The sequence below is a fragment of the Corvus hawaiiensis genome, chromosome 2, assembly GCF_020740725.1.
Source record: "Corvus hawaiiensis isolate bCorHaw1 chromosome 2, bCorHaw1.pri.cur, whole genome shotgun sequence".
Taxonomy (NCBI): Eukaryota; Metazoa; Chordata; class Aves; order Passeriformes; family Corvidae; genus Corvus; species Corvus hawaiiensis.
This window is the reverse complement of record NC_063214.1, coordinates 95,729,523-95,754,195: the sequence shown is the minus strand read 5'-3', so window position 1 is coordinate 95,754,195 and position 24,673 is coordinate 95,729,523. Positions and strand designations below refer to the sequence as shown.

General features: G+C 42.4%; 1 protein-coding gene across 3 annotated transcripts in view; it reads left to right on the top strand.

Moving 5' to 3' along the window:
• Positions 1-24,673, top strand: part of EDAR (ectodysplasin A receptor) — a 70,610-nt gene that overhangs the window by 5,409 nt on the left and 40,528 nt on the right. Inside the window, exon 1 of one of the 3 annotated variants that reach the window (XM_048327071.1) lies at positions 3,888-3,961. The exons of 1 other annotated variant lie outside the window; for it this stretch is intronic. In XM_048327071.1, coding sequence (XP_048183028.1) covers positions 3,929-3,961 — 33 coding nt within the window. In that variant the 5' untranslated portion in view covers positions 3,888-3,928. Of the gene's footprint in view, positions 1-3,887; positions 3,962-24,673 lie in introns of those variants that run through there. One more of the 3 variants, XM_048327063.1, reaches the window with a different exon arrangement.

The following is a 24,673-nucleotide window of genomic DNA, read 5'->3' as shown; positions in this document are numbered from 1 at the left end:
TGATCTGTGGGCTGCCACCCATCCAGTGGTACATGACAGGGGGGTCAAGCACAGCAGCAGCACCTTCAACTGGCCACCCCATTTCTTTCTGAGTGTTTACCACCTGCACAGCAGGCATGGCTCAATGGCTTGTGGGCTCACCTCCAAGCCACGGAAGTTTATGGGCTGGTGGATCCGCGTAAGCCGAGGCTGGCGTGAAGTCTGGCAGTCTGAAGCTGGCTTCATGAAGCATCCCATTTTGCCAGCTGCAGGAGGGTAATAATTTCCAAGAGAAGGACAGAACGCACAGCTGAGGGCAGTAACTATCTCAGCTGTCACCATTTATTCCATCACCAAGTCTGAGTGTCAACACCCTCCAAGAGAGACAAAAGTAAAACCCAGTATCCAGGCATTGTGAGGCACAGATTTATTTCATTAAATTAAGTACTTCCTCGTGATGAGTGTTGTCTCTTTAAATTTTCCATACAGAAAAAGCATGCGCTAATATATTGTCAATTGGAGGGGTATATTTTTCTGTTTATGTGTAGATCCAGTTGGTTTCTTTGGGATGTAAAATACAAAGGAAAAAGCCATTGTTCTTGTCTTACTCTCAATTTTCAAAAATTACCAATTCTTATAAGCAGACCAAAACAGATAACAGATGGTACTGGCTAGCAACAAGGAAACCTAGATGCAAATATTGTATGGTATATGAAGAACGTCTCTGATGTGGCAGGGTTATGTTTTCCATCATGGTTTTCTTACCAGGTGTGAGAAAAATCCAGTACTAGCACTGTGTGGTATTTAATTGGATGTGAAAAGTACAAATAATTCAGCTGCTGGACAAATGGTAAAATTGGAAATAAATTAAAAAAACAAACCTGATAAAATGAATATACAGGGCTTGATATATTTCCCAGTAAAACCAACAGGAGACTCTCCAGTCAGGCCAGCAGATATCCAACCTGCCTGTCCATTTCCGATTTTCATCTGAGATCCCCATGTACACAGGCTACACTACAAAAAAGAAATAAAGGGTGCTTGTCTATAAATGCTTTCCTGGCCCAAGTGATCAGTCAGTGGTTTTCACAGACATCAAAATCAGGCACCATGTAGGGTCTCTCAGAGACAGCAGCAGGTCCAGCATGTCAGCCCCACAGGTGCCTTGCACCCCTGCTCTCCCAGACCTGGATATCTTCACAATGAACCAGGAGCCACTGCTGGGCTGAGCTACAGGAGTGTGTCCTGTATGGTGCAGGTCTCCCAGAGCTTGCATAAGGTTGTTTCTAATTTAGTTTTGGTGGAAGTCAGACTAAACAAACAAACGGGTATTTCTACTGCAAATATCTATGCATGGGGAAACACCAGGAGCAACTTTGAAGAGGCAGTGAGTGGTGTCCTTGGGGGTACAGCACATGGGAGAGGCATGTCCACATGTAGATGAGACATCTGGTTGCAGTTTGATGAGCATATGTATTTTCCACTCACTCCTGCCCACAATGTCACCTCTACCTCCACTTTTAAATTGCAGCCTCCAGAGCAAGGAAAGGCAGCACAGGTTAAAAAAAACCTAAAATCCCACCAAGTTGTCTTTCCAACCAAGAGTGAAACTCTTCTTGTAGCAAATGAGTATCAGATCCATGCCCTAGAATGAGTAGTAGGTGGTCTGAGCAGCTGGAAAGTTGAGGTCTAATGTCTTGGTTGGGTGAGATTACAATTAAATGCCTTTTTCCTGCAGAAATGGGTGCTTGCCAAATCTCCAGTGTAGTACAGAACGTTTACTTCTTGTGCTGCAGAGCTCTAAGAGATCAGAACTTCTATGCACAGCAGCAGACAAACGCACTCAAAATGACAGCACAATTTCTCATATTTACTCTCTTTGCCTCTAACCCCAGTGCCTGTAGAGGCAGATCCATGGCAGTGAGCACAGCCTTACCTTGTTGGTAGAAGGACGTGGTTAAATGCCCCCTGATTTTTTTTTCCCTAGAAAATGAATCTGTTGATGTGGTGCCAGTCAAATACTGACAGAAATTTGAGACAACTGTGAAGCTCGCTTGTTCATTGATGCTCCACTCGTAAGTTACGTGCCTTAGAAATTTACTTTGCTGGTAAAATACATTTTTCCTAGCCCTTCACCCATATGACACTGAATCTATGCCTATAGAGAGCATCAGAACATCAAGAGTTTTCTTCATCATATGTATAAAATTCAATTTTTCTTTGAAGTGCTTCTTAATACTCCTTTTGCATTCAAGTAAAGCTGTCACTGAGTTCACTGAGGTTTGCCCACGCAAGGAGCAAAGGCTCTGTCCCCTTGGGATTACACAAGCCATTTTCTAGTAATTTGTTTGCTAAGGTGACAGATTTCCTTATTATAGCACTGAAAACAGGAACTTCACTGTCTTCTCACAGAAATGGCTTTATGTCTTTTATGAAACTGAGCCAAAGGCACTGCTCTTGTCAGCTGGAGTTGGTGGCTGTTTGGTTGGTCTGGACATGAGAATTATCTACTTCCCCTTCCTCTTTTTTTGTTTTTGTTAATGAAGGCATTATACCTGACTAAAATACATAGCTGTGTTTTTCCCTTCAGGATGTGTTATCAGAAGCTTTGAGCTGAGGGTGGGAGTAAAAAAGTTCACTTACTAAGTAAGATTAAAGAAATTAAAGGCTAAGGCTCATATTTAATTTTCCCTTGTAGATGTAATTTTTCATGCAGTGACAGCATCAGAACCTTTTCAAGTTTTATAGCTATTTCACATTTGGCAGAAACAACAGGAAACCATCTGTAGCAAAGCAGGATTGTTGTAAGCATAATATTCAGCAATAAAAAAAAAAGATTAAAAGAAAACAGTGTTATCTTTATGTGATAGCTTTGAAGGTGCAAAGAGCAGGATGCTTGCATTTGCTACTAACTTCATAAAAATTTTCTAGATGAGTCAGCCATGGAAAAAATTACTATTTCAGCAGAGGGAATAAATCCTGTAAGAAATTGGACTTCTGGTTTCTTGTCAAGATTACCATGATGACTGTAAAGATACTTTGTGGTGAGGAGGCTGTATATGCCTGTTTTCAGTAAATCATAACTTAAATAGTGGAGCGTATAAGCACACACAGAGCTTCAAATAGTCACATTGTCCCACAAAAGGCAAGTAAGCTACTTGTGTTCTTAAGCTTTAACTCCATGCCTGAAAGCCTTTTCTAGACCAGGGAAATAAAAATAAAATGTGGAGATTTAGATGTCTTTTATTGTCCTCTGTTCCCATATAACAAGATGTGTTTGTTCTTGCTTTGTTGTGTTTTCTGTGCTGGAAAGCAGACTTCCAGGCTGAAAGAGTGTATACTCATTGCTTGAAGGTGAAAAATACTTTTTGTTGAAACTTATTTTGTTAATTAGGGTGTCACATCTCAAGGCTGCAGCTTCAGGGGTGCTCATGGTAGCCACTAAATACCTCTGAAGACCATGGTCAGTCCTGTAAAGTTGTTGCATTGCAAATATCCTTGGCAGAATGTCCATTTAAGAAAGGAAAAAAAGGTGTTTTCAGACATGTCCTAAAATTTAGCCTGGGCTAAACCTGTCTGTAATTTCTTTGTCACTGACAGTATTTCACATTTTAATAATCAGACCTAGTTTTAAGATAGCATTTCACTGTGGAAAAGTCAAAATGTGTCAGGGAACTGCAAAATCTTCTTGTTATTAATGTCTTAAATTATAGCTAGACACCCTGTTTTTCCAGTTTCAAGACAAGTTATGAAGGCTTTTTTTTTTTTAAGTGCTGAGCTGATGAGACATTAAAGGTTTCTTTTTCAAATAGTTTGGCTGTTGGGTTGCTCCTTTCACTCACACCTGCCCCTTCACTTAGAAATTGTCTCCGCCTCTTCTGCATCAAACACTGAATTTACATAGGCACAAAGAAAGTGTGGAAGGCCAACAGCTCGCACTGTCATTAAGATGGGAATGCAAGAAGAACAAAGCAGCACAATGGTAAGAGAAATCTAACAATACCCTGCCTTTCTTCAAGTCTGACTAACCAGGGCTTTCCCACAGGAGGGAACTGTGCTGAGGCTACCACAGGATTAGCACATGCATGTAGGGCTGCTGGCAGTGACTAAGCCAGCAACAGCGAGTGAGTCGAAGTTCTAGACATGAGTCAGGTTTTGAACTTGTGGTTTGTAGCGGCTCAGAGGGCTTTGTATGGCACCACTGTAAGTCTGCAACTGCGAAGTGATGGGCTTACAGCTGGTAGAGCCACTGGCTGCTTTGGAAGGGAGTGCTTGCTTTCAACAAAACACTGTAGTTGAGCTCAACATCCACAGCCCAGCCTTGGCATTATTTTAACGCCTTTATCAAAGTGCTCTGGCTTATTAATTCAGTTAGGTCTTGCTAGTTATACAAGCTTCCCAGGAGAATTTTAGAGATGCTCATAAGAAGCATCATAAAACTATTTCTTAAAATATATGTGACAAAAATAAGACAAAAGCAGTGGAATTATACATGCATTTAGCAGCTGAAATAGGAAATTTTATCTGTGTGCATGGCTTTTTCTTCTGAAATTCTAAAATGCAGAAGCAAAGAAAATGAGAGGAAAGCATGATGTCTATATTTGTTTTGTTTTTTCAGAACTCTCTGTTCATGCCTTTTAAAACAACTTTGGCATAACAACTAGAGTAGAAAGACTTGAGATATTCCCTCAGTCCTGATGTCGTGGGTGTTTTTGCCATTTATTTTAACAAACTGTTGATGTTTCTCTTTCATCTGCTGTTGCCTGTGCCTATAACAGAGATGGACTAAAACGTAAAGAAAAGTTGCAATTGCTGCACAAGATGCCCAAACTGTATTAGTTTAGTCAAAATGAGTGAAAGACATCTGCTTTTCCCCTTCCAAAGCCAAGTGCAAAGACAGTGCTAACAGCTCAAGTTTCCCAGAAACACATGCAGAAGTAAAGTTGCTGTCTGTGGTATTTTCCCTACCATTACTAATTCTAGATGGATTAATTTAACGAGAGGTGCACACAGACCTTTGCTTAGCTTCATAGGCATGTCCACTTTTGCAGAACAGATGCAAACTCATAAACAAATCTGCTTAACTCTGCAGTATTTTTCATCCTGAGTTTTCACACTTTTTTGTATATATAGAAGAAACACTTTTCCTTAATCACGGAAGAGCAATTAGTGCTGGGTGTGTGAAAAGTGCGTAGAATACCAGGCACTCTCTGAGTCTTTCATTCGAGAGCACTCTGAGGTGAGAAGCAGATGCCTTCTGTTAGATCATCTTCAAGGACTTAATCCCAAGGAGGAACTTGGATGCCTAGCAGACAAGTCACTTCACATGAGAAGTCTAAACCTTAGATACTAAGAACTCTCGCCTCCTCTTCACCGCAGAGGTACCTACATACCTTAACGCCCACATTTGCATCCAGTGAGTTCCCTGCATGCCTGAACGTGTGCTTCTGGACATGCTTTACCTGGCTTGGCCTGTGCTGGATGAACATACCCACATGCCACACGTCAAGCCCTCCCACTGGGAATGGTCACACTGTTACATGCTCAGGGAGCTCAGGTGAGCGGTCTGGACTCAACGTGTTTCTCAGCCTGCGGAGACTTTAGCTGTTTTACTCACAACAGTCCCCAGCTCCAGCTCTTGTGCATTCCAAAAGAGGCGTCTGTCTGTTCATCCCTCGTTTTTTAACTGTTACATTTTCCTAGGCATAACTGGCAATTTGGAGAGCAAAAGAAAAATAATACTGCCACAAGTGTATGGAGACATAGGCCCTGGGTAATACTCAGTATAGGATATCTAAATTTAGCTCAGAGTAAGAACTGGAGCCCAGTTTCCAAACCCTGACCCAGGTGGTGCCCCACTCACTACGTTTGGGAGTCATGTGTCTGAGTAAAAAAGAGACAAAAACTGTCTCATGCAAAGCAGAAAAGCTGCAAGAGGAGGAAGCTGGACAATCCTGAGAGAGCCTGTGTAGCCACACTGCCTGGCCAGGGGCCCTGAACAGTTCCTTCTCCATGGAGCTCACCCAGCCAGCCCCCAGCCACTTAGAGAGAAGACTTCCAAAACTGTGTTCATACAAAGGAGGATGCTGGCAGGTGGAGGTGTTTGGCTTTGTGTTGCCCTGTAGCTGATGGGGTTATTAAGTGCAAAGATAGGAAGCAGTGGCAGGAGAGGTTCCATAAGCTGGATTTTGGAGGGAGTCTGGAGGACTGTAGGGCAGAGCCTTGTCAGGTTTCTAAGCCCTGCCAGGGTCATGGCCAAGTTATTTTGAAGATCTCTGTTTCGAGGGGTCTCTTCGCAGACTCTGGCTGTAGCAAGGATGCTGCCACCTTCTGTGGCTGCTGCGGAGCACTGAGTCCATTATGGCACAGTTCCTGTTGTGAATCTGGCCTGATCCCCAGTGAAGTAGGAAACTTTCCTAGGAAAAATGCTAGACATTAGTCCAGGCTAGTTAAAGTCGAAGATGACTAAGAGGCAAGTAGCTCCAGGAACACTAGCATGCATGAAGGATGATTTCTGACGGATCAGTGTCTTGTGGCAAATAGCCAGCTCAAGCTGAAGCTCTTCCCCCTGGGACATTTGCAAAGACCTTGCTGCCATGTGCATTTGTCAGTGGCTGATAAGGCACCCTTGTCACATGCTGTAGTGCACCATCAAACCTCTGGGATCCTCTGGGGAAAAGGGCTGGGTGTGCACAATTAAGCTGTGGAAGTGTGTGGGAAATTGCTTCATGGCCACACAAGCCCCATTTGCTTTGGAATCCACTTAAAATCTGGATAAATACACCCAGTTATAAAAAAACCAAAACCACAAAGTAGCCCTCCTGCAAATATCCAATAACCCCATGGCTTTGGCACTCTCTTGAGATGCAGGTGTTGGAAATTCAGCTCCCTGTTCCAAGTTAAACAGAGGGAGTATTTGATGTTGTCCCATTTTACTCAAAGTGTGTCATACACCTGCACTAATAAATTGATCTGTGGAAACCATATACTCCTCTGAAATGTGCTAACCATACCCTGTAAGTCTTTAGTCCTTACTAAAGGTGTAGCAATACCTTTTAATCGGTTAAAGAACAATTATTCACAGTGCAAGCAGAGAACACAGCAGAGATTTAGGAGAAAGATGTTGCAGGGCAAACTTCAGTGAAGGGGTAATACGTGGTATTAATGTGGTCATCTTAGGTTTGTATTTCCTGGCTTTTGAGTGGTTTTGAAGTTTAAATGTTCTACAGTAACTATAGTATCTTCTGAACACTGAATTCATTGTAAATGAATTGGGTTTTGGGTGAGAAACTGCTGAGCTAATACACCCTTCTGTTAGTAGGCACGGTGACTTCTGCTGCTGATGGCGCTTTGGGAGTGGGAACAGCACAATTTGATTTTTATGTTTTAAAGACTGAAGTTGCTCCTTTTGGAGAAATTTGCTTTATTGGGCACATAAATTAGGGAGAACCATTTTGGAGCTCTGTATACAGCTTTGACTTCTTCCTACAAGAAGAATACATGTGTGAGAAATAAACAGGACCTTAGGGATTCAGGTGAGGCGCTTCATATATGAAACAGTCTGGGCAAGAAAAATGTACAGAACTGATTCCGTGCAGACAGGCAAACTCAGTCATTGTTTCCTCAAGGCTTTAAACTTACGTGACCATGAGGAGCTAAGAGACGGGGCGGTCTTATGGCTTTTTTTTTTTTTTAGCAGATTTGTCAATCCAGTATGTCATGACATGACAATGAAGATGAAAGGGTTTTCATTGGCATGTAATGTATGTGGGTTTGGGTCACCTTTAATTACGTGTGAATAGTGCAGAAGAAAAATAACAAACACAGCTTATTAGTAACAAAGAAAAATGCTACCCTTTCTGCTGCACACTTGTGGGCTGAGATTTGACATAATTAAGCTCAGTGTAAAAATAACTCATCTGTCAATACCATCATTTATCATGAAAGGATGAGCTCTCTGTAACGCATGGTTTGAATTAACTGTCACTTGCTGTCGAAGTGACTGAGGCGCCGTGTACATGTTTGGCACTTATGAGCATACATGAGTTTTTGTAGATGTCTTTTGGAGACAGAGCCAAGGGAGCCAAAAAAACAGACTTCAAAAGCAACCTGAGCACACATGTGAACACAAGCACTTGCTATGCATCGAAAGCTTTGTCCTTTAAACAAGCTTCCTGTTTGCCTTTTTTGGAGAAGAATTAGCTTTCGTTGTTTGCTGTTTTAAAGCTCTTCACTTTAACATGCCCTCAGGTCCCTGCAAGGTGACACTTTAGACAAGCTGTAAAAGAAATGTAGTTCCTCAGCTGCTGTTGTGCACTTGATGGTTTTATCTTACAGAAATGATGTTTCTATAGCCCTTTATTTATTTCAAGCAAATGGTCATGGAAATAAATCATATTCTATTACAGGGTTTTGCTATAGAGTACATTGCTACCACTACAATTATGGTTTTTCCACTGCTTGCACAGAGCAACACATTTAGTCGGACTAAGCCATCTTCTAAGAGCTGCCCCAGACCAGGGCCTGGGGGACTCCAAGGGACTCTGAACCAGGCAGGCTGTCTTCAACTCTTGGAGAGAAACAGGAATGCCAGGAGGCAGGAAGGGGCTCTTCTCACAGCCCTCTCAAGTCATAAACATGACTGTTGCTGTATTTCCGTTTGCAAGATTATCTTGACATTGACCACCCCTTTGCAGGCAGAGGCTGATGACACATGGTACCACATTGCCCTGGTAGCACTAGGCCCCAAGCAGGTGAGAGTGAGTTGCCTGGGATTTCTGTCCAGCCACCTTCTTTCTATGGGGGAGTTGAATGGCTGTGGAGAACAGGTGCATGAAGGGAGCAGGTAGAACAGAGGGTCAGGATTGCAGCAAACATGAGGATTGTAGGAAAGGATGCTCAAATTCTTTTTGGACTCCCAAGTGTATGAAGAGCAGCAGGGACACGAGCAGTGGCTGTGGGAAGAGCACAGGGTGCGGGCAGGGGAAGGGGTACCTGCTGCTTTCCACTGGGGTATGGCTCGAGCTAGAGTGGAGTGGCAAATGGCAGCCAGAGGAGTCACACAGCATTAAAAAGGAGTCAATGGCCCCACAAAGCATGTGCAGTGAGGAGGAAACTGAGTTAATAGGAGTCAAAGGACTGAATGGGGATAAAACCAGCAAATGGTCGGGGACGAGGAGAAAGATGGCATCTCTCTGGGGGTGGAGAAGGAATTGCTGGTGAATCCAGGGCATTTGCTGTCTAATTAATTGCTGGTGCTCTCATTCTTGAATAACATAACGAGCACCAAACTTTGAAGTTCCATTTTCAGAACAGTAAAATTATTTGATCAGAAACACCAAGGAGGGAGAAAGTAAAAACAAAATTTCATAGGCAGAAAAACTATCTTGAGCCTAAAATGTGTCTACAGATTTACCACGTAGCCCTGCATACATATATACATATAACATATAAATAAGTATTCACATTTTTTATTAGCTCAGAAGTACTTTTAAAAGTTCCAGTTATTACCAGTATAGAGAGAAGTTCCCTGGAGCCTTCTTGGCATGTTATTGCAGTAAGAGCTGTTCAACACCAGCAAAAGATGCACAGTGTGTACACCTACAAAATACATTTATACTCTGACCAAGTAGTCAATCACAAATAACCATGTGAACAATCCTGTTTAATGCACAAGTTTGTCATCCATATTCATATTTTCATCTTCTGATGGTCTTACCACTATTCGTTGCAACTTGGTTTGAGAGATGCTGAAGATCCTTTTGGGAAAAGAAGTACACAATGATTCTACATGGCTGTGAACTTGGCAGTGCTGGGTTAATAGTTGGACTTGATGATCTTAAAGGTCTTTTTCAACCTAAGTGGTTCTATGATTCTGTGCTTAGATCAGAAGATACTAATAGTGCCTATAACTGCTTCTTGAAAATGCCATCATTTTTAACAGGCAGGCAGCAAGGAAGAGGCTGCTTAGAGCCATGTATTTCTGTTTCCCACTCTTGTGGCTGCCTGGGAGGGCAATCTGAACTGGCCTTGCTTATGCTTGCTTTTTTTTTTTTTTGGCCAAGCTGTGCACAGTTTATTGCATTTGACTTTAGGTTCAAGCACCATTCTGTAGGGCTGTCAAGAGCTGAAATGTCAGAATGAAATACTGAATGCTATTTCCTCAGAAGCTTAGTGTCACAAATTATAGAGGCTCCAGGCTAAGTTTCCTCAACATATTCCCGTGATTGCTGCGGCGGATCCATGCCCCATTTTTCAATACATTGGTCACGGGTTGATGAAACCGATTTCTCTGAGAATCTTTTGCTAGCACCAGAGAGAAGACTTCACCCCCCATGGGAAAAAAAACAAACCCAAACCCAAACTACAAAACAGCCAACAGGAAAAAAGAGAATTAAAAAAATAATTATAAGTGGTAAGTTTTTCAATTGCAAAAGATGGAACAGGGTACCTGTGGCCAAGCTGAAATTGATGCTGCAGCTTCACATGCAGTTGTGTCAGTTCAGTGCTAGTGTAGATGTTTTTCCTCCCACCCACGTGGGCAAGTGTTGGATGTGTTGTTCAAGCTCTCTTCCCGCCTCCCTTTTGCCCTATTTTAAATCTGCTGCAAACTTAACGTGCTGTATTCAGATTTGTAACGACATGAGGCTTATGTGCTAGCTGGGACATGCAAGTACCTGGAGTCCTAGAAATGCTCATAATTTGCATTCTTAATGAAACATAATTTAAAATCCTAAATATAGAAAGTGCTCTATAACTGAAATGGATTAAACCAGCTCCTTTTTCCCAGATCTCAAACATCCCTGTCAGTCCAGAAGTTTTGGAAGAAGCCCTGTAGAGCTCCTAGTCTTAACTTCTTGACAAAGGAGAACCAGAAAACCAAATATAGATCTTTCTGTTGGGTTAAATACAGAGCATGCTGTTGGGTGCTGCCCAATAGCAGTTGAAATCTGTGGTGCTAGAACAGTCCTTAGGGACCTTAGTTTTTTTGCTAATCCTATATTGCTTTCTGGTCTCCGGATCCAAGATAGGCATCATGAAATGCTTCAGAAGGGCAGGTTTTTCTTGCTTTAAAGTTTTACCTTGACCACCTATGCTGACACTTTTTCTACCTTCTTTTCTCTATCAGTGTAATTTCAGAATATCTCCTCAGAATTGTTTTTTAATGCCCTGGATTAATGGTGCATTATTCCAAATGCCATGGTAATTCTTCACCCCAAAAAATACTCCTCAGCTGGTTCTGTACCACAAATTGCATCCTTATACCCCAACTTCTTTTGGGCCTTTGAGCGATAGAGTGATACAGGCAATAAGTATCTCTGCCAATTACCAGGTGTTATTCTCTCTTTATGACTGACGTTTTCTGCCTGCATCACTTCAAAGCCTCCAGTAATTAGCCCAACTCCTACTAATGCTACAGTTTCAGCAGCCTGAGCTCTAGGATGTTCATCTGTGTTTTTCTACAGCCTGACGCTGTCCTGATCACACTCTTCTGTCTCTCCTCTTGTTTGCTTCGCCTATCTCAGTGCTCTGTAGCTTTGCCTCCCATCAGATGGATACAGTGTAAAATTAAGTCCTTACTATGAAGGGTTTTCCTCCAGAGAAATTTAAGAAACTGAATGAAATCAGCTTACTTAGGGACAGGATCCTAAAATGAGGAAATCAGGCTTGCCTCAGAAAACATGGGAATTACATGAACTGATGGCACAGTCCTTTCCATCATCTCCCACCAAGTCAAAAAGCTCCTTTCAGTCCTTCACAAGCACCCGAGAGGTTACCGCTTCCCTGGCAGTGGGGCGGCTTAAGGATCTTGCCTGACGCCTGGTCCCACAGCCTGGCTGCCAAAGGCAAGGAGAGGCTGGGCCAAAACACAGGTGCCCACACAGGCAGCCAGACCCATTTCATCCTTGAGCCCCATGCCGCAGGCTGGCGGCTGTCGCTGGCTTCTTCCCTGGGCACACCCTTGCACACTCCTTCATGCATGTCTGTCTTTTCCTCCACCCACTACCTGCATCAGAGGTTTGATTCCCCCCATCCCCCTTTTTTCTTTCACCTCAAAGTGATAGCAATTCCTGGTGCATTTATCTTAGATGATGTGGTTGTTGTAAGATGAAGTACCTGCAGCAGCCAGTCTGCGGTTGATTTGAACACAGGCGAGTCTCGACAATGAGCTTAAAGGAGGGTGTCAGGTATAAATCTTGTCTTCAAACAGCCAGGGTGCATTCCAGACTTCAGAGACACCTCTTTGTGTGGAAGGTTGGTTGAGTTTTTTTGCCTCCTTTTTCTTTTTCTTGGACCTGGAAGAGGATGAAAGTGGCAGGGTGTGTGCGTTCGTTTAGGCTGATAATAAGACTGGGGCTCACGGGCATGGTAATTTGGCAGCCTCTTCACTTCCTGTAACAGTTTTTAAAAAAGGATCATTCAAGGGCTGCTTAAAGACAAACATTTTTTGTTTAACTACTGGTGGCTCATTTTCTGAACACCCATGCAATTAATCTTATTTGTATTAAACAGGCAGGCTGCTTTTTGTAAGGTTTTCTGAGCTAAAATTAATGAAGATCAAAAATGTTACAGAGACATAATATTTAACTTTTCATAGTTGCAACTGCACAACATCTGCAGCAATTAGAGAAGCAAAAGAAAAAGGCATTGTGTTGGGTTTTCTTCCTTTGAAAGTGTCTTTGTTAACCCTCTTAATGGGAATGTAATTTCTGGTGAGGGAACTAATCGATATTAAAACCACAGATTTTTTTATTGCATTCGCTGTCAAACATTTGGTTCAAAAATATTATCAGCTGTGTTGGACTTGTGAGAACTGAGCCCATGAAGTTAAGTGCAGAGCTATCTGTATTGCACCTTGAAGAATCAGACCCAAGCAAGATTGTTTACTGCTTGCATAGTAGTTTTCAAGCAAATGCACGAGTGTGTTAAAACTTCAAAAGCATCATAGTAGTTTCATGATTTTACATGTAAAAAATCCTGGATGTTTTGCCACTAGGAATTCTGTAACACAGATTATCTTCTCGCTGTGCTGCTTAAAACCTAATTAGATTTTAATAAGTAGTAGCTTATTTATCTCTGGATGATTAAATGAAGAACTCTGGAATGCATCACTTGAAGACATATGACAAGAAACATGCATAGTTCTACCTTGGCACTAGCTGCCTCCCACTCCACCAACCTTTCAGCAACTCTAACAAAAAGAAAATCTGGTTTTCACTGGCTTGAAATCAAAATGTGGATGGCTCCAAGTGTGTCACTTGGATTCCCGAGGCAATGGCAAGCTTTGCCTTTACAACAGACACACAACTTCCTTATGCCAGGGATAGCCTGCTTCATATGCATGTGGCATTTTGCTAGCACTTTGCTAGATTTAAAAAAAAAAAAAAAAGCTGCAGCTACGTCATTCCTATTAGCATCTGAACTCTTCTGACATTGCTAAAGCAAAATCATCTCTGTCGTCTCTGTGATCTGCAGTAAGTCTGATCTCAAACAATGTTTGAGGAAAAAGCTATCCTGGTGTGATCCCAAAACCAGAGAGGCACCATCGGATGTGTACTAAACCACATTAAGAATGAAGGAAGAATTAATCTTTGTCCTTTCATTGTGGATGCAAGTGTCACATGAAAAGTGAATATGAAGAAGTTACAACCCATGGATATCAACCACACCACAGCTGGACCATGATAAGTGCTACCTGATGACCAGTTCCTCCATCTCCAGTAACAAAAAACTGTGAATCTAGAAACCTGGAGGCAACTATGAGCAAGAGTTCAGGGCAGTGCTGAACATCCTGCTCCTGTGCCCCAGCAGCCTACACCCCAGCTATTCCTTCCCAAGGAGAGAGCAGCCTGGTACCCTTGTGTCTGGGGGTCTTTGTGTTTAACCCATGTTTGATGTCTAAAGATAGGTAGGTTTGGTTTGAAGAAATGTTTGCAAAATTGAGTAATAGAAATTTGCACATGCTGATTACATCACATTTATTTCTGTTTACTTATTGATTCATAACTTTCCTAATTATATGCAAGCTAAAAAGGCTAAAAATTTCTTGTATTTAAATGTAAAGTTATCCATCATATCCAAGAGACATCTGATCTCCAGATCTAACCCCACTCAAGGTCAAAGCCCAAGCAGGCCAGTGGTTTGAATGAGAGCATTGGGTCTTGTGCGCAGGACAATGGTAGCAGGGTGGCTTGGGGGTGTCAGTAGAATTAGCAGCAACATGCTACCTCAGTCCTAGCAAAACCAGGCACAAGAAAATGTCAACAGTTTCAGCTTTTTTCTTAATTGCAAAACTGTTACACATAAAAAAAATTGCACACTTCCAGGACCAAAATCTGTGTATTCTTTGAATGATATCCAGGTTTTTACATTTTAACTGACGTGAACCCCTCCCACAGTCCCCCTGGTTACTCATCTTTCCAAGCGCTCTTTCATCTCTTATCTTTCAGACTGTAAGATCTCTGAGAAAGAGACAGTCTTTATTTGTGTATGCACAGCACCCGCATATTTAGCACTAAGCTCAAATGTTTGCCTACACTGTAAAATAGTTTCCAAATAGTGTGGTTTAAGAGCATGTCAAGGGTATTAATTTCTAACAATTAAGAAGGGAGTGAGAAACAGTGTGAACAAGCTGTAGTTTTTGTTCAAAACAAAGTGATTGAACATGGAACTCCCTGAAGATTTCAATCAGAGAACCCCAAATGCAGTGTTGGTCAGTACACAGCTGAGGTTGTCTGTGCAATGACATTTCTGCACCTTAGCTTCTTTCTGCCTCATGCTACTTGTACACTAATCACAGCCATCACCATTAAAAAGTTTTGATAAGGATGTTCTCAGGAGGAGTTGGGTAGCTCTGGGAAGCTACAATCACTGTACTCACACTTAACAGGCTCTGTTTGTTCAGGTAAAGGAGGAGTTCGAGGATTTTTCTTTACCTCTTCAGCCTGTCCCCTTTTATCCAACAGATCTGCTGTGTGAGGCCCCAGATTTTTGATCCTGCCCTCAAAATGCAGGCCTTCTTTAAAGTCAGAGGAACAGTGCCTTTGATGACTTTCATTTATTATACCATACAGCCCCTACACATATATGTTCAGTTTATAGGTAAAAACACAGCTGGTTTGACTCTGTATGGCACTTTTTCACATGATGTGATTCTTTTTCTGGTGATCTGCAAGAGGTATGAAGTCAGAAAAATAGTATTTTCACCCTCAGTTCGTGTAGAAATAAATAATTGCGTGGGCACCAGCCACTGGAAGTTTGTTTTCTTCCCCTGACTACCATCATAACCTGAAATCAGAAAATCACTCTGCATCTTTCTTTTATGTGGTCTCAAAGATGAGATCTTTTAGTGCTGCTTTTATTCTGCCTGTGATTTTAAATGAGTAAAAGATTCTCTGAAGAGCTGTATTCATTTACCTGGCTACGTGTGGCTACTGCCATTTAAGCTGTGGTATGCAAGATGTTCATGTGAGCTTGGCAGGTCTAATATAGGACTTTGAGGGGACTCACTGCCTTTTGAAGTGACACATTGGAGTCAGGCAGAGTCCACAGTGCCACCACCCACCTGTACATGGGCAGCTGTGTTGAGCCCTTGTTGAGTCCAGCAATGAGAGGAATTGCTTAGTTAACAGATCCAGAAAGCTCCTGGTCTTTAGACAACTTCCTTTTCCTCAAGAATATCATACATTTTTTCTTCCTTGCTCTCATGGGTGTTCCCAGCTATCCAAGTAAATACGACTTTTACATTTGCCACTGCATATAGTGGATTCCGGCCTTGAATGTCAATACGATCGCTTTGCAACACCCTAGTAGGGTTTCAAAGTTATGTACTTATTATCACAAATATGAAAATCACAGAACAGAACATAAAAAATTGGCTACAGTATAAGATCAAACTAGGGGTTTCTTGAGTGTGAGCTCCAGTAACATTGAATGTCCAAAAAGTGAGATCACTCTATTTTTCAAAAACTATAAATTTCCTATGCCTTGTGCAAATTGCCCTCATATTTCCAAAGATGCCTGGAAGAAGATCAAGCCTTAATATAACTGAATGACTAATATGACGTATACTTCGACATATAAAATTACTAGATGAAGAAATGGCTCCTATTTGGTAACATAAACTGCTTTTTTCGAAGACCTATTGCAGTGTCTAGAGATTTACACTAACACTTCGTTCAAACATTCAACTTAGTGTTATAATGGAAAAGAAGATCATCTGGAATTTCAGAAAAACTGGACCTCTTCTTTAAGTCAAAACTCACTTCTCTCTGGATCCATTTCTTTATTAAAGACACATGACAAAGTGAAGTTAAAGTGTATCTACATCTGAGGCAGGTCATGGATTTGTTTCTCACAGTGGTAGTAGGCTGGTGAGGATCAATGTACAATATTGCTTGTGAGGAGTAATAACATTTAAAAGTCAAGCAGAGAACTATCCCTCCTGCATTCCTTCATGCCCTTGATCCTGGATTTTCGGTACTTTACAGAAACCATCTTTGTGCCCATTACATTGAATCCATGAAAACCAAATTTGAATGTGTGATGGCATTGATCTGTAGTAATGAACTGCTTGTAAAAAATGTTGTTTGCTTTACCTTGCACACGGTGCTAGAAGGTATAACACAAGAGCTGCCATGAAACATGGTGCTGCTGAGCCTTGGAGGGCCTGTCTTCTTGGCAATCGCCATCAGAACTCGGAGTGGAGCTTTCACACTAGGAATTCAATGTCTTTCCTAAATACAAGCTTAGGCTGACTGGTAGTTCAGAGGAAGCTCTGTGAGGGATGAAGTTGGGCACATTTGGGGACTGTCTGTACATTGGTCTCACCGCCTTAAATGTGTCAAGATGAGGACTGGTCTCGTCAGCCCTGTGTCCATCACCAGAGTTCTCCAGGCCACTTTTGCAGAGGGGTTTGCATTAATGTTAATATAGGTTGCACAGAGAAAGGAGTTTTTCAGCCAGTCATTTGTTCACATACACACACTCAAACCCTGTTAACACTGTTTCTAAGTAGCTTAAACAATTTATAAATTCAGTTCTAATTCAGAAAGAGTGCTAGACAGTAAAACTGGGAAACAGCTTTGGAAAATACAAAGCAATTCAAATGTAGGATGTCCTAAGTGAAACAGTTTACATGCTTATATTACTTTACTTGATAAAACTGTTTATTTATTGTAAGGCGAGCAAAAATCTTCCCCAAAACCATGGGGAAACACCATCGGCCAGATCTTCTTTGTATGCACCATTTCACACAGTCTGAACTTAGTCCTCAGTTTGACCAGTAGAATACCCTGGAAGCATGCCATTATGCCCTCCAGTCATGCCAGGAAAGCATTTGCTGCCTGGAGGCACAGACTGCTAGAGCTGTTGCAGCACCACCAAGTCATCTCCATCTCCGAAGCAGCCATGTTTGGTCCAAAGGCTGAGGAAAGGAGTGCTTGGCTAAGTGGCTTCCCATCCTTCCTAACTGGAAAGCTGCTCTCTTTGCTCACTCCAGAGCAAAAAGAAGGCAGGAGAGCAGCTCAAATCACACCACCATGGCTTTCGGACCTAGACTGTAGCAATCCTAGTGTTCACCACTGTACCCAACACCTGAGAGCACTGAGGTGCTCACAGGGTGTCCCTGCTGAAGACCCCAGCAAAGGGGCACCAGGGAGGGTCTCCCACCCCCTGAGCTGCCTGTGTTGAGAAGGAGGGTGAACTCTGGAGCATTCCCTACCTGCTCTCTGGCATGCCTGTGTGGGGTGCTTGGGGGGAAAATATGGGCTTCCTCAGGATTACTGCTGAATGCCATAATGGATGGCTAATTATAGGTCTTGCAGTGAAAGAAGCAGCCCCACAGAGATCTTAAGCTACTATTCTTTAAGTAGAAGCATTATTTCTGGGATATTATTCCCACAGGCCAAAGTACAATTATAGTGTTGGTTTATATTTCCTTGCAAAAAAAAGTTAAATGAGCAAAGTGTATGGTTTTAAATTAATCCTCTTATCAAAGACTCACTTAGACAGAGTTCCACCTTTTTCTTCCTCCTTGTAATGTCAGTGATATCTGGAAAAGTCTCTGGTTTGAATCTTTGCATGGCACAGGGTAAAAGGCCTAAGCAGGTACAGGGTAGCAGGCTTGGTCCTACAAGGTTAGGTACTTTCTTTGAAATCATCAGGAAACCTGATCCTGTATAGTAAATGAACAAAGAAAGAAGCCCTTTGCTGTGCAGTACTCCTCCAAAACAGCAGAGAGGAATTAATATTGTTCCCTCTACACATAGGAGAACAAGTTCTTGAAGCAAGCAGGGGTCTACTTCATTCATATGGGGATCCTAGAAATACGGTTAGTCGCACCTGACCACTATAAGGTGAGATATTGCAGTACAACTCTTTGCATGCATCCTAATAATTGCCAAGAAAAATATTCCCACAAGTTGTCCATAATTAACCTCTCCCCAAAAGATAAACCATTTGAAGAAAAGATTGGGCAAAATCAGCTCTGATTTCCAAGTAATGAGAAACCATTTTGCCCTCTCTAAAGTGTTATTTCCTTGGGCAAAGTGACAGAAAGATGGATCCAGTTTGTAAGCTTTGAGCTGCCATGGAAGTGCTCTTTTCTAGGGCACACATTTTTAACTTGAAAATAAAGATGGGCAGACTTCGACAGAGTTAGGAGTGGTTTGCAAGCTGTGTCTTGGGAAGAGGCAGTGGAAGAGAGAAAAAACTAACCTATGAGGACTGAGGACTGTGCATGTCTGCCTGGGATAAATTCAAAGTTAGGGCACTGTTTCGAGGGTCCTTTGAATTCATTCAGGAAGTCATTGAAGTGCAGAAGCCCAAAGTTTATATGTGTCCAGCACTTTGTGCTGTACTTCTGAGAAACACCATGCAGTGGGATGATGAGAAGTGATTAAAAATAAGGAAGATAATAGATAGGACCATATTTTTCAGTCTTATTCATATAATAACTTCAATTCCACAGTACGTGGAAGGATTTTACAGAAGGCTATACAAATTGTATGTAATAGCTTTTCACAGCAGCATGCCACTGACTTCTAGTCACACGGTAGAAAACACAGCACGGTATTGTGCTCAGCAATACTTTCCATTTCCATTTAGAGTGTGTGGGTTTGGGGCATGTGACTGGAGGGGTAATGTTTTAGGTTTAACAGAAATGGGCTTTGGACTGTGCCTCATAGAGGAAGTTCAGAGATTTCATCTAGAAAGAGCAGCCAGCCCTTGGTTGCTTGGTCACTCTGCAGGGAGCGGGGTTGGTCCTTTGCAGGCCTGCATTCCTGAGACTTGAGTTTGGTAACATTCCCTTTCCCGAGCACCAAACACAGTTTAAATAGGATGCCTATTTTCTGATCTTAAACAGCACTGTCAGCAGCTTGATACTTCAAAGACCATTCTAGGCTGCTGGCTGGGTGCCAGTCCTCTGAAGGAAGGGTGCCCACATCACTTGGCACAGCAGCTGGTGTTTCTCTTTGTCTTGTCTCCAGTCACCAGTGCCAAACCAGCCCCTTTGGTAAAGCCCAGGATCTCATCTAAGGCCGTGCCCATTAATCACAGGCCACATATACAATAGCCTTTGCAAACATGATTAATTGTCTCTGAGGTGTACAGCAGCCTGGAGAGTAGCTCAATCTCTAGCAGAGAAAACTTGCTCCCTGAGATGTAGGTATATGGAAACAAATGAGATCGGAGGTGGGCGCTTTAATTACAAACACAGGTAGTCTGTAGCAGAAGTATCCCAACCTCCAGTTCTCTGAACACTTTTAAAGGATGAAAGTGAGTGATTCATGTGTGAAAGAGGCACTAGTCATCACCAAATATCCCAGTCCCAGAGTAAGCTGAGTACTGTTTCTAAAGCCTGTTGCTTTCCCAAGATGTCAATTTGCATGACACGATGCTAGCTGTATTGTCCAAATGGTCTGTCAAATCTATCACAGTGACAAGGAAATACTGTGCTCTCCTCCTTCCTGCTGAAATTCCTTGAATACCTGGTGCCAGCAGTTCAGCTGATAATGCAAAGAGGGATGAAAGCAGACGGCCTTGTTTAGAAAAAGTGACTTTTCAAATGGGCTTTGACAGGCTCCCTTCATCTTTCTGTGACACGTCGTTTCAGTGCAAGCAGCAGACTACAAATAAACCCTTTGGTGCAGCAAAGGCTATGGCACTTCTCATACTTTCAGTAACTGTGAACTGTTACTTAATTGTTAATGTACTAGTGATTATTCCATTACTTCAATATATAGAGTGCTGTATTTCAGCCTCTGAGCTCAGATTTGGCTATTTTCAAGATACTTTTCAAGTTTCTGATCAAGCTGCTAAGTATAGGTTTATGTTAAGGTAGGTCTCTGGTGCTTATAGTGGTATTGTTTTGATAGGGAAATTATAAGACTACTTCCTTTGAGTGCATTGAACACCCACCAGTTTCATCTACATGATCCTCTTTTATTAACTCTGTCAACTGCCATACAGAATGTGCTCTTTGTGTCTCATGGCTCAAATCCAGATGCCGCCAGCATCACTGAGAACTTCACTGCAGACTTCAGGGGGGTTTCACCTGCGCAGCTGTGCCTGATGGTTCACCTCAGGGAGGAAGCTGTCTTGTTCATCCTCAACTGCCAGGCTGTACATTTGAAACAGGGTTATTCAGACAACCCACGTCCTCTCAAGTGTCTCAGCCCCTCCTAGTCTAGGGACTGTGGTCTCTATCCCTCACAGGTCTGGAGTCAGGCACCTCAGTATACATCCTATCTCACCAGATGGAAGTGAGTGCAGTCACACAGGGAGCATGGGACTGTTCACAGAGACACAGCTGTGTCCCTCTGTGCCTTCCAGTAAACACTGCTGGAGATGACAGGTTTTAAATCTCTAATACAGGAGAAAAATCTCAAAAGGACAGGGGAAAAAAGCTTACCTAGAAAACAAGGCTGGGCTGGCTCCATCTGTTTTAGGGCAGAAAAGCACCATGCAAGGTGTGACCAGGAGCTACTGCATGCACACCATGTAGCTTGCACAGCAGAAGAAATATATCCATGTGGCAACAATGGCCTCAGCACAGAGCCTGAGGCATGCCTTGGGCTTTGCTTATCCTGGCTTAGTGCCAAAATATATCAAAGTAGCCTGGAAGCTGCTTTGGCTTGTATCCAGCTATAAGGGCTCCAGTGGGCCATGGAGGCGCACAAGGCAGGGTGTAGTAATGGTTACAGGTTTTCTAAGTTATCTGAACCATCTATGGCAACTTGTCAGACTGATCCATAGGAAGATAACTAAAGCCTATTCAGCTGCACATGAGCTCACCCTCTTAAGACAGGTCCAAGGCTTTAGAGAAATAAGCATATTTACATAAGAGAGAAAATGTTTCCCATATTTGCCGCTTCCAAACCGATTTACAGCAGTCAGTCCATCATGGGAATTATCCTTCTGTCTTTCAGCCCTTCCCTGTAATGCAACACAACAAACAAATTCTGCAAGTCTACTTACCCGTACAAGTCATGCTCCAGCCTCCATTACTGCAGTTCACTTCCAGGACGGCCTCCCTTCCCTGCAGGATAACCTTCAGTAATGTGAGGCCAAGAAGAAGAGCAGCACTACACAGTGGCATGCTGTGTTTGAGCCACCTAAGAATATGCATCAGAGATCTGCCCGGGTCTCCTATGGGTTGGAAAGGCAGCATTAGTCCTTTCTCACACTGTAGAGCAGTTTCTCATATACACAGAGGAAGACCTTGTCATTCCCCATGAGAGGAGACTCCCTTTTTCCAGCTGCAGCACAGTCAGGGAGTTTCATACAGATACATCTCAGATAAAGTTGCAGCTAGAAGCACTGCCAACACGCAGTACTTAAGCACAGGATGTCAGCAGCAAGTATGTGAAGCATGAGAGAGCAGTTACTTGTGTGGCCCTCAGTGCTTTCGTAGCTTCATGGTGATGCGAGTCTTAGGTTGTTCCAGGTTCCTTCATGCTGGATGTTAAATTAATTAAGTAAGTAGATTGAGAATGCTCTAGCAGCCACCTTCAGAAGAAGCCTTGGAGGTTTAAGGTGCTTTAACTTTACAGGTTTAGTTCATATTATCAGTTCAGGTCCTCTCCCAGAATCCCCTCCAGGCTTACCAGCCTTTAGTGTTATTTTAGCTTCTCGCTCATGCATTCATCACAGTCTGTGAAAATCGGAGTCGACACAATGACAAAAGTTGTCACACCGAGTACTTTGTTTACTTGGCTTGAGCAGTTATTTTCATAGTCTCTCCAGAGAAAGGTTCTTACTCAAATTTGCCAGAGATACTCAACAAGTTTAACTAGAAACTTGGCATTTCTTCTTCCAAAAATTCTTCGAAGTATATTTTCCAGCAACAGACTAATTGACAACATCTTGCTTCACAGAGGCACACATCCTTCTGCATTAGATTTCCTCAACCGATTAACACTTGGAGTTCATGGAGGTGGTCAGCTGTTGGGCACAGCACTGAACAGCCAGTAGATGGCTCACCTAGCAGGCACACTGATCAATCCCCCAGATGCAATTTTGTGTAAATGAGGGATAAAAATCCTTACAAGTCGTGTCAAGAGTGATTCTTCATGCCCAGACTGAGATTTCTCCAGTGTTCTGCACTGTATATTTTACATACTGAATCTCTCACCATTTTAATTTTCCCCAAGGCTTTCCTGCTGTTCTAAGGGAAGCAACTGCTCTTTTTCAAACCAGTGGGACGAGACAGCGTGTTTGACAGGAAAGGCCTAAAATTTATGTTTCTCTTCCTTCATGCTTAGACTTGAATTTACCAAAACAGCTTCTCCAAGAGGTAAATAGTTATTTATATCCACTGAACACCACAGTCACCTGTGTGATCCAGGACTGTCTGTGTCTGGGTTATTTACATATTGACACCTGCAGACATTTTAACCTGGAGGAAGGGAGGTTCAGATTTTATTTGTGACCAGTAAGGAATAACCACCTTGCCGAAATTTTTAGCTTAGAAATAGTACCTCCCACAAATTTGGGCTAGGTAAGTTTGCCAGCACCATAAAATACTTTATGATATATGCCTTTGGACTCCAGAAACCATGGACCTGTTTGCAAGAGCTCTGCAGCAATCACTATTAGATGCCTATAGGGCTGTAAAACAATGCTTCTAGGTATAACAAATACGTTAATATTAGTGTGACTTGCAATCTACAGTGTAGTGAAATGGAAGGATGTGAGGAGATATGGTAATCCAGAAGCCATGATTTCGAGGGGGTCAAGATATCTTGCCACAAAAAAGGAGCTGAGTTCTGCATCCTAGAAACATGTTTATTAAAATTAAGTTTAATTTAAGGTGAGATTACTACCAACATCTGTTCCAGCTCTACAGAAGACAAAAGAAATGGCTAGAAAGGGTTAATGTCTAGCTGTCCCACCAGCCACCAGGGAGGAAAGCTGTTTATAAAAGGAACAAAAACCTCAAAATTTCTCATTCTACAAAGTCTCATCCATTCTGTTTCCAAATTGTGTAACATTTTAGGCTTTAAGGAGTAAACAATGTATTTCTGCTTCTGGCTCTTCAAAGCTATTTGATTTACAATTCTCAGCTCTAAGACAGTGGGTTCAATACATGTCCTGCCTTGCCTCCTGTCTCCTCCTGGTGCCTGGACACTGAGCTCTGTGCAGGCAGCAGCACCAGCTCCTCTCAAGCCTGCACAGAGCCCAGGAGCACCCAGTATGAGTCCTTTTAGGCTGGTTATCTTGCTAAACTACACATGCCCGATCCATGCCACCTTTCTCCCCTCCCAGCTGCTGTAGTGCCTGTCCCATCATAGATCACAGATCAGATGTGCAGGCATCCCTTTGCTGTGCATAAGGTTTTTTCCAACTTGCCCTGCAGAAGCAGCACACACATGTTTTTAACATAAAACTTAGCTAATCAAAATATATCAAGCTGATTTGGGAGGTAGCTCTCCCAATCTCTCCTGTTCAGGAGGGGAAGTTACTACACCAACTGACTCTAGGCAGCACCTCAAGGTGCTCCAGAAAGTATTGAAGGAGGTATTACCAGTATGACCTAGTTGTATGTGAGCTGATTCAGACAAGGAGAAGGCTTCCTCCATTCCTCTAGCTAGTTTTGATGTACATAGAAGCTTTCTATTCTGCATAAACTCAAAACAATGTGGTCCCATCCCAACAGCTAGAATTGAGAATAGTTGGCAGATAAGACACAGTCTTCCCCCTTCCTGTACTTCTCCAAAAACATTCAGTTAGCACTGGCTTACTCATATGATAGTGTAAGTAGACTTTTGACCTGTTTGACTCTTTCAAAGCAGATGCTTGACTCCAGCAAGTGCTTTCTCTGGATGCAAATTCAAGCAAGCAATAATCTACCTGCGTGGCACTCCAGTATATTTTCAATGCACTGTCTTTTTAGGAGACTGAAAAAAAAGTTAGAAAGATAACAACATATATTTTCATCACGCAGCTCTTTTGTCCTTGGGTCTTGATTTTACCGCAATCTGTAAGATGGAGTCCTCTAAAACTTCACCCCCTGCCTGGAAATTTCCTTCTCTGATTGCCCTAACTTTGGTTTAGTAGGGGCCCCATAGTGTTAATGATTGGAAAATCTTAGGGTTTGTATGAAATCAAAGCTTCCCATATTTCTTCGAAGTTGTTGATCTTCAAAGTACAGAGGTGCTGGCTCTGGAGGAGCAGTCACTGCTTTATACTA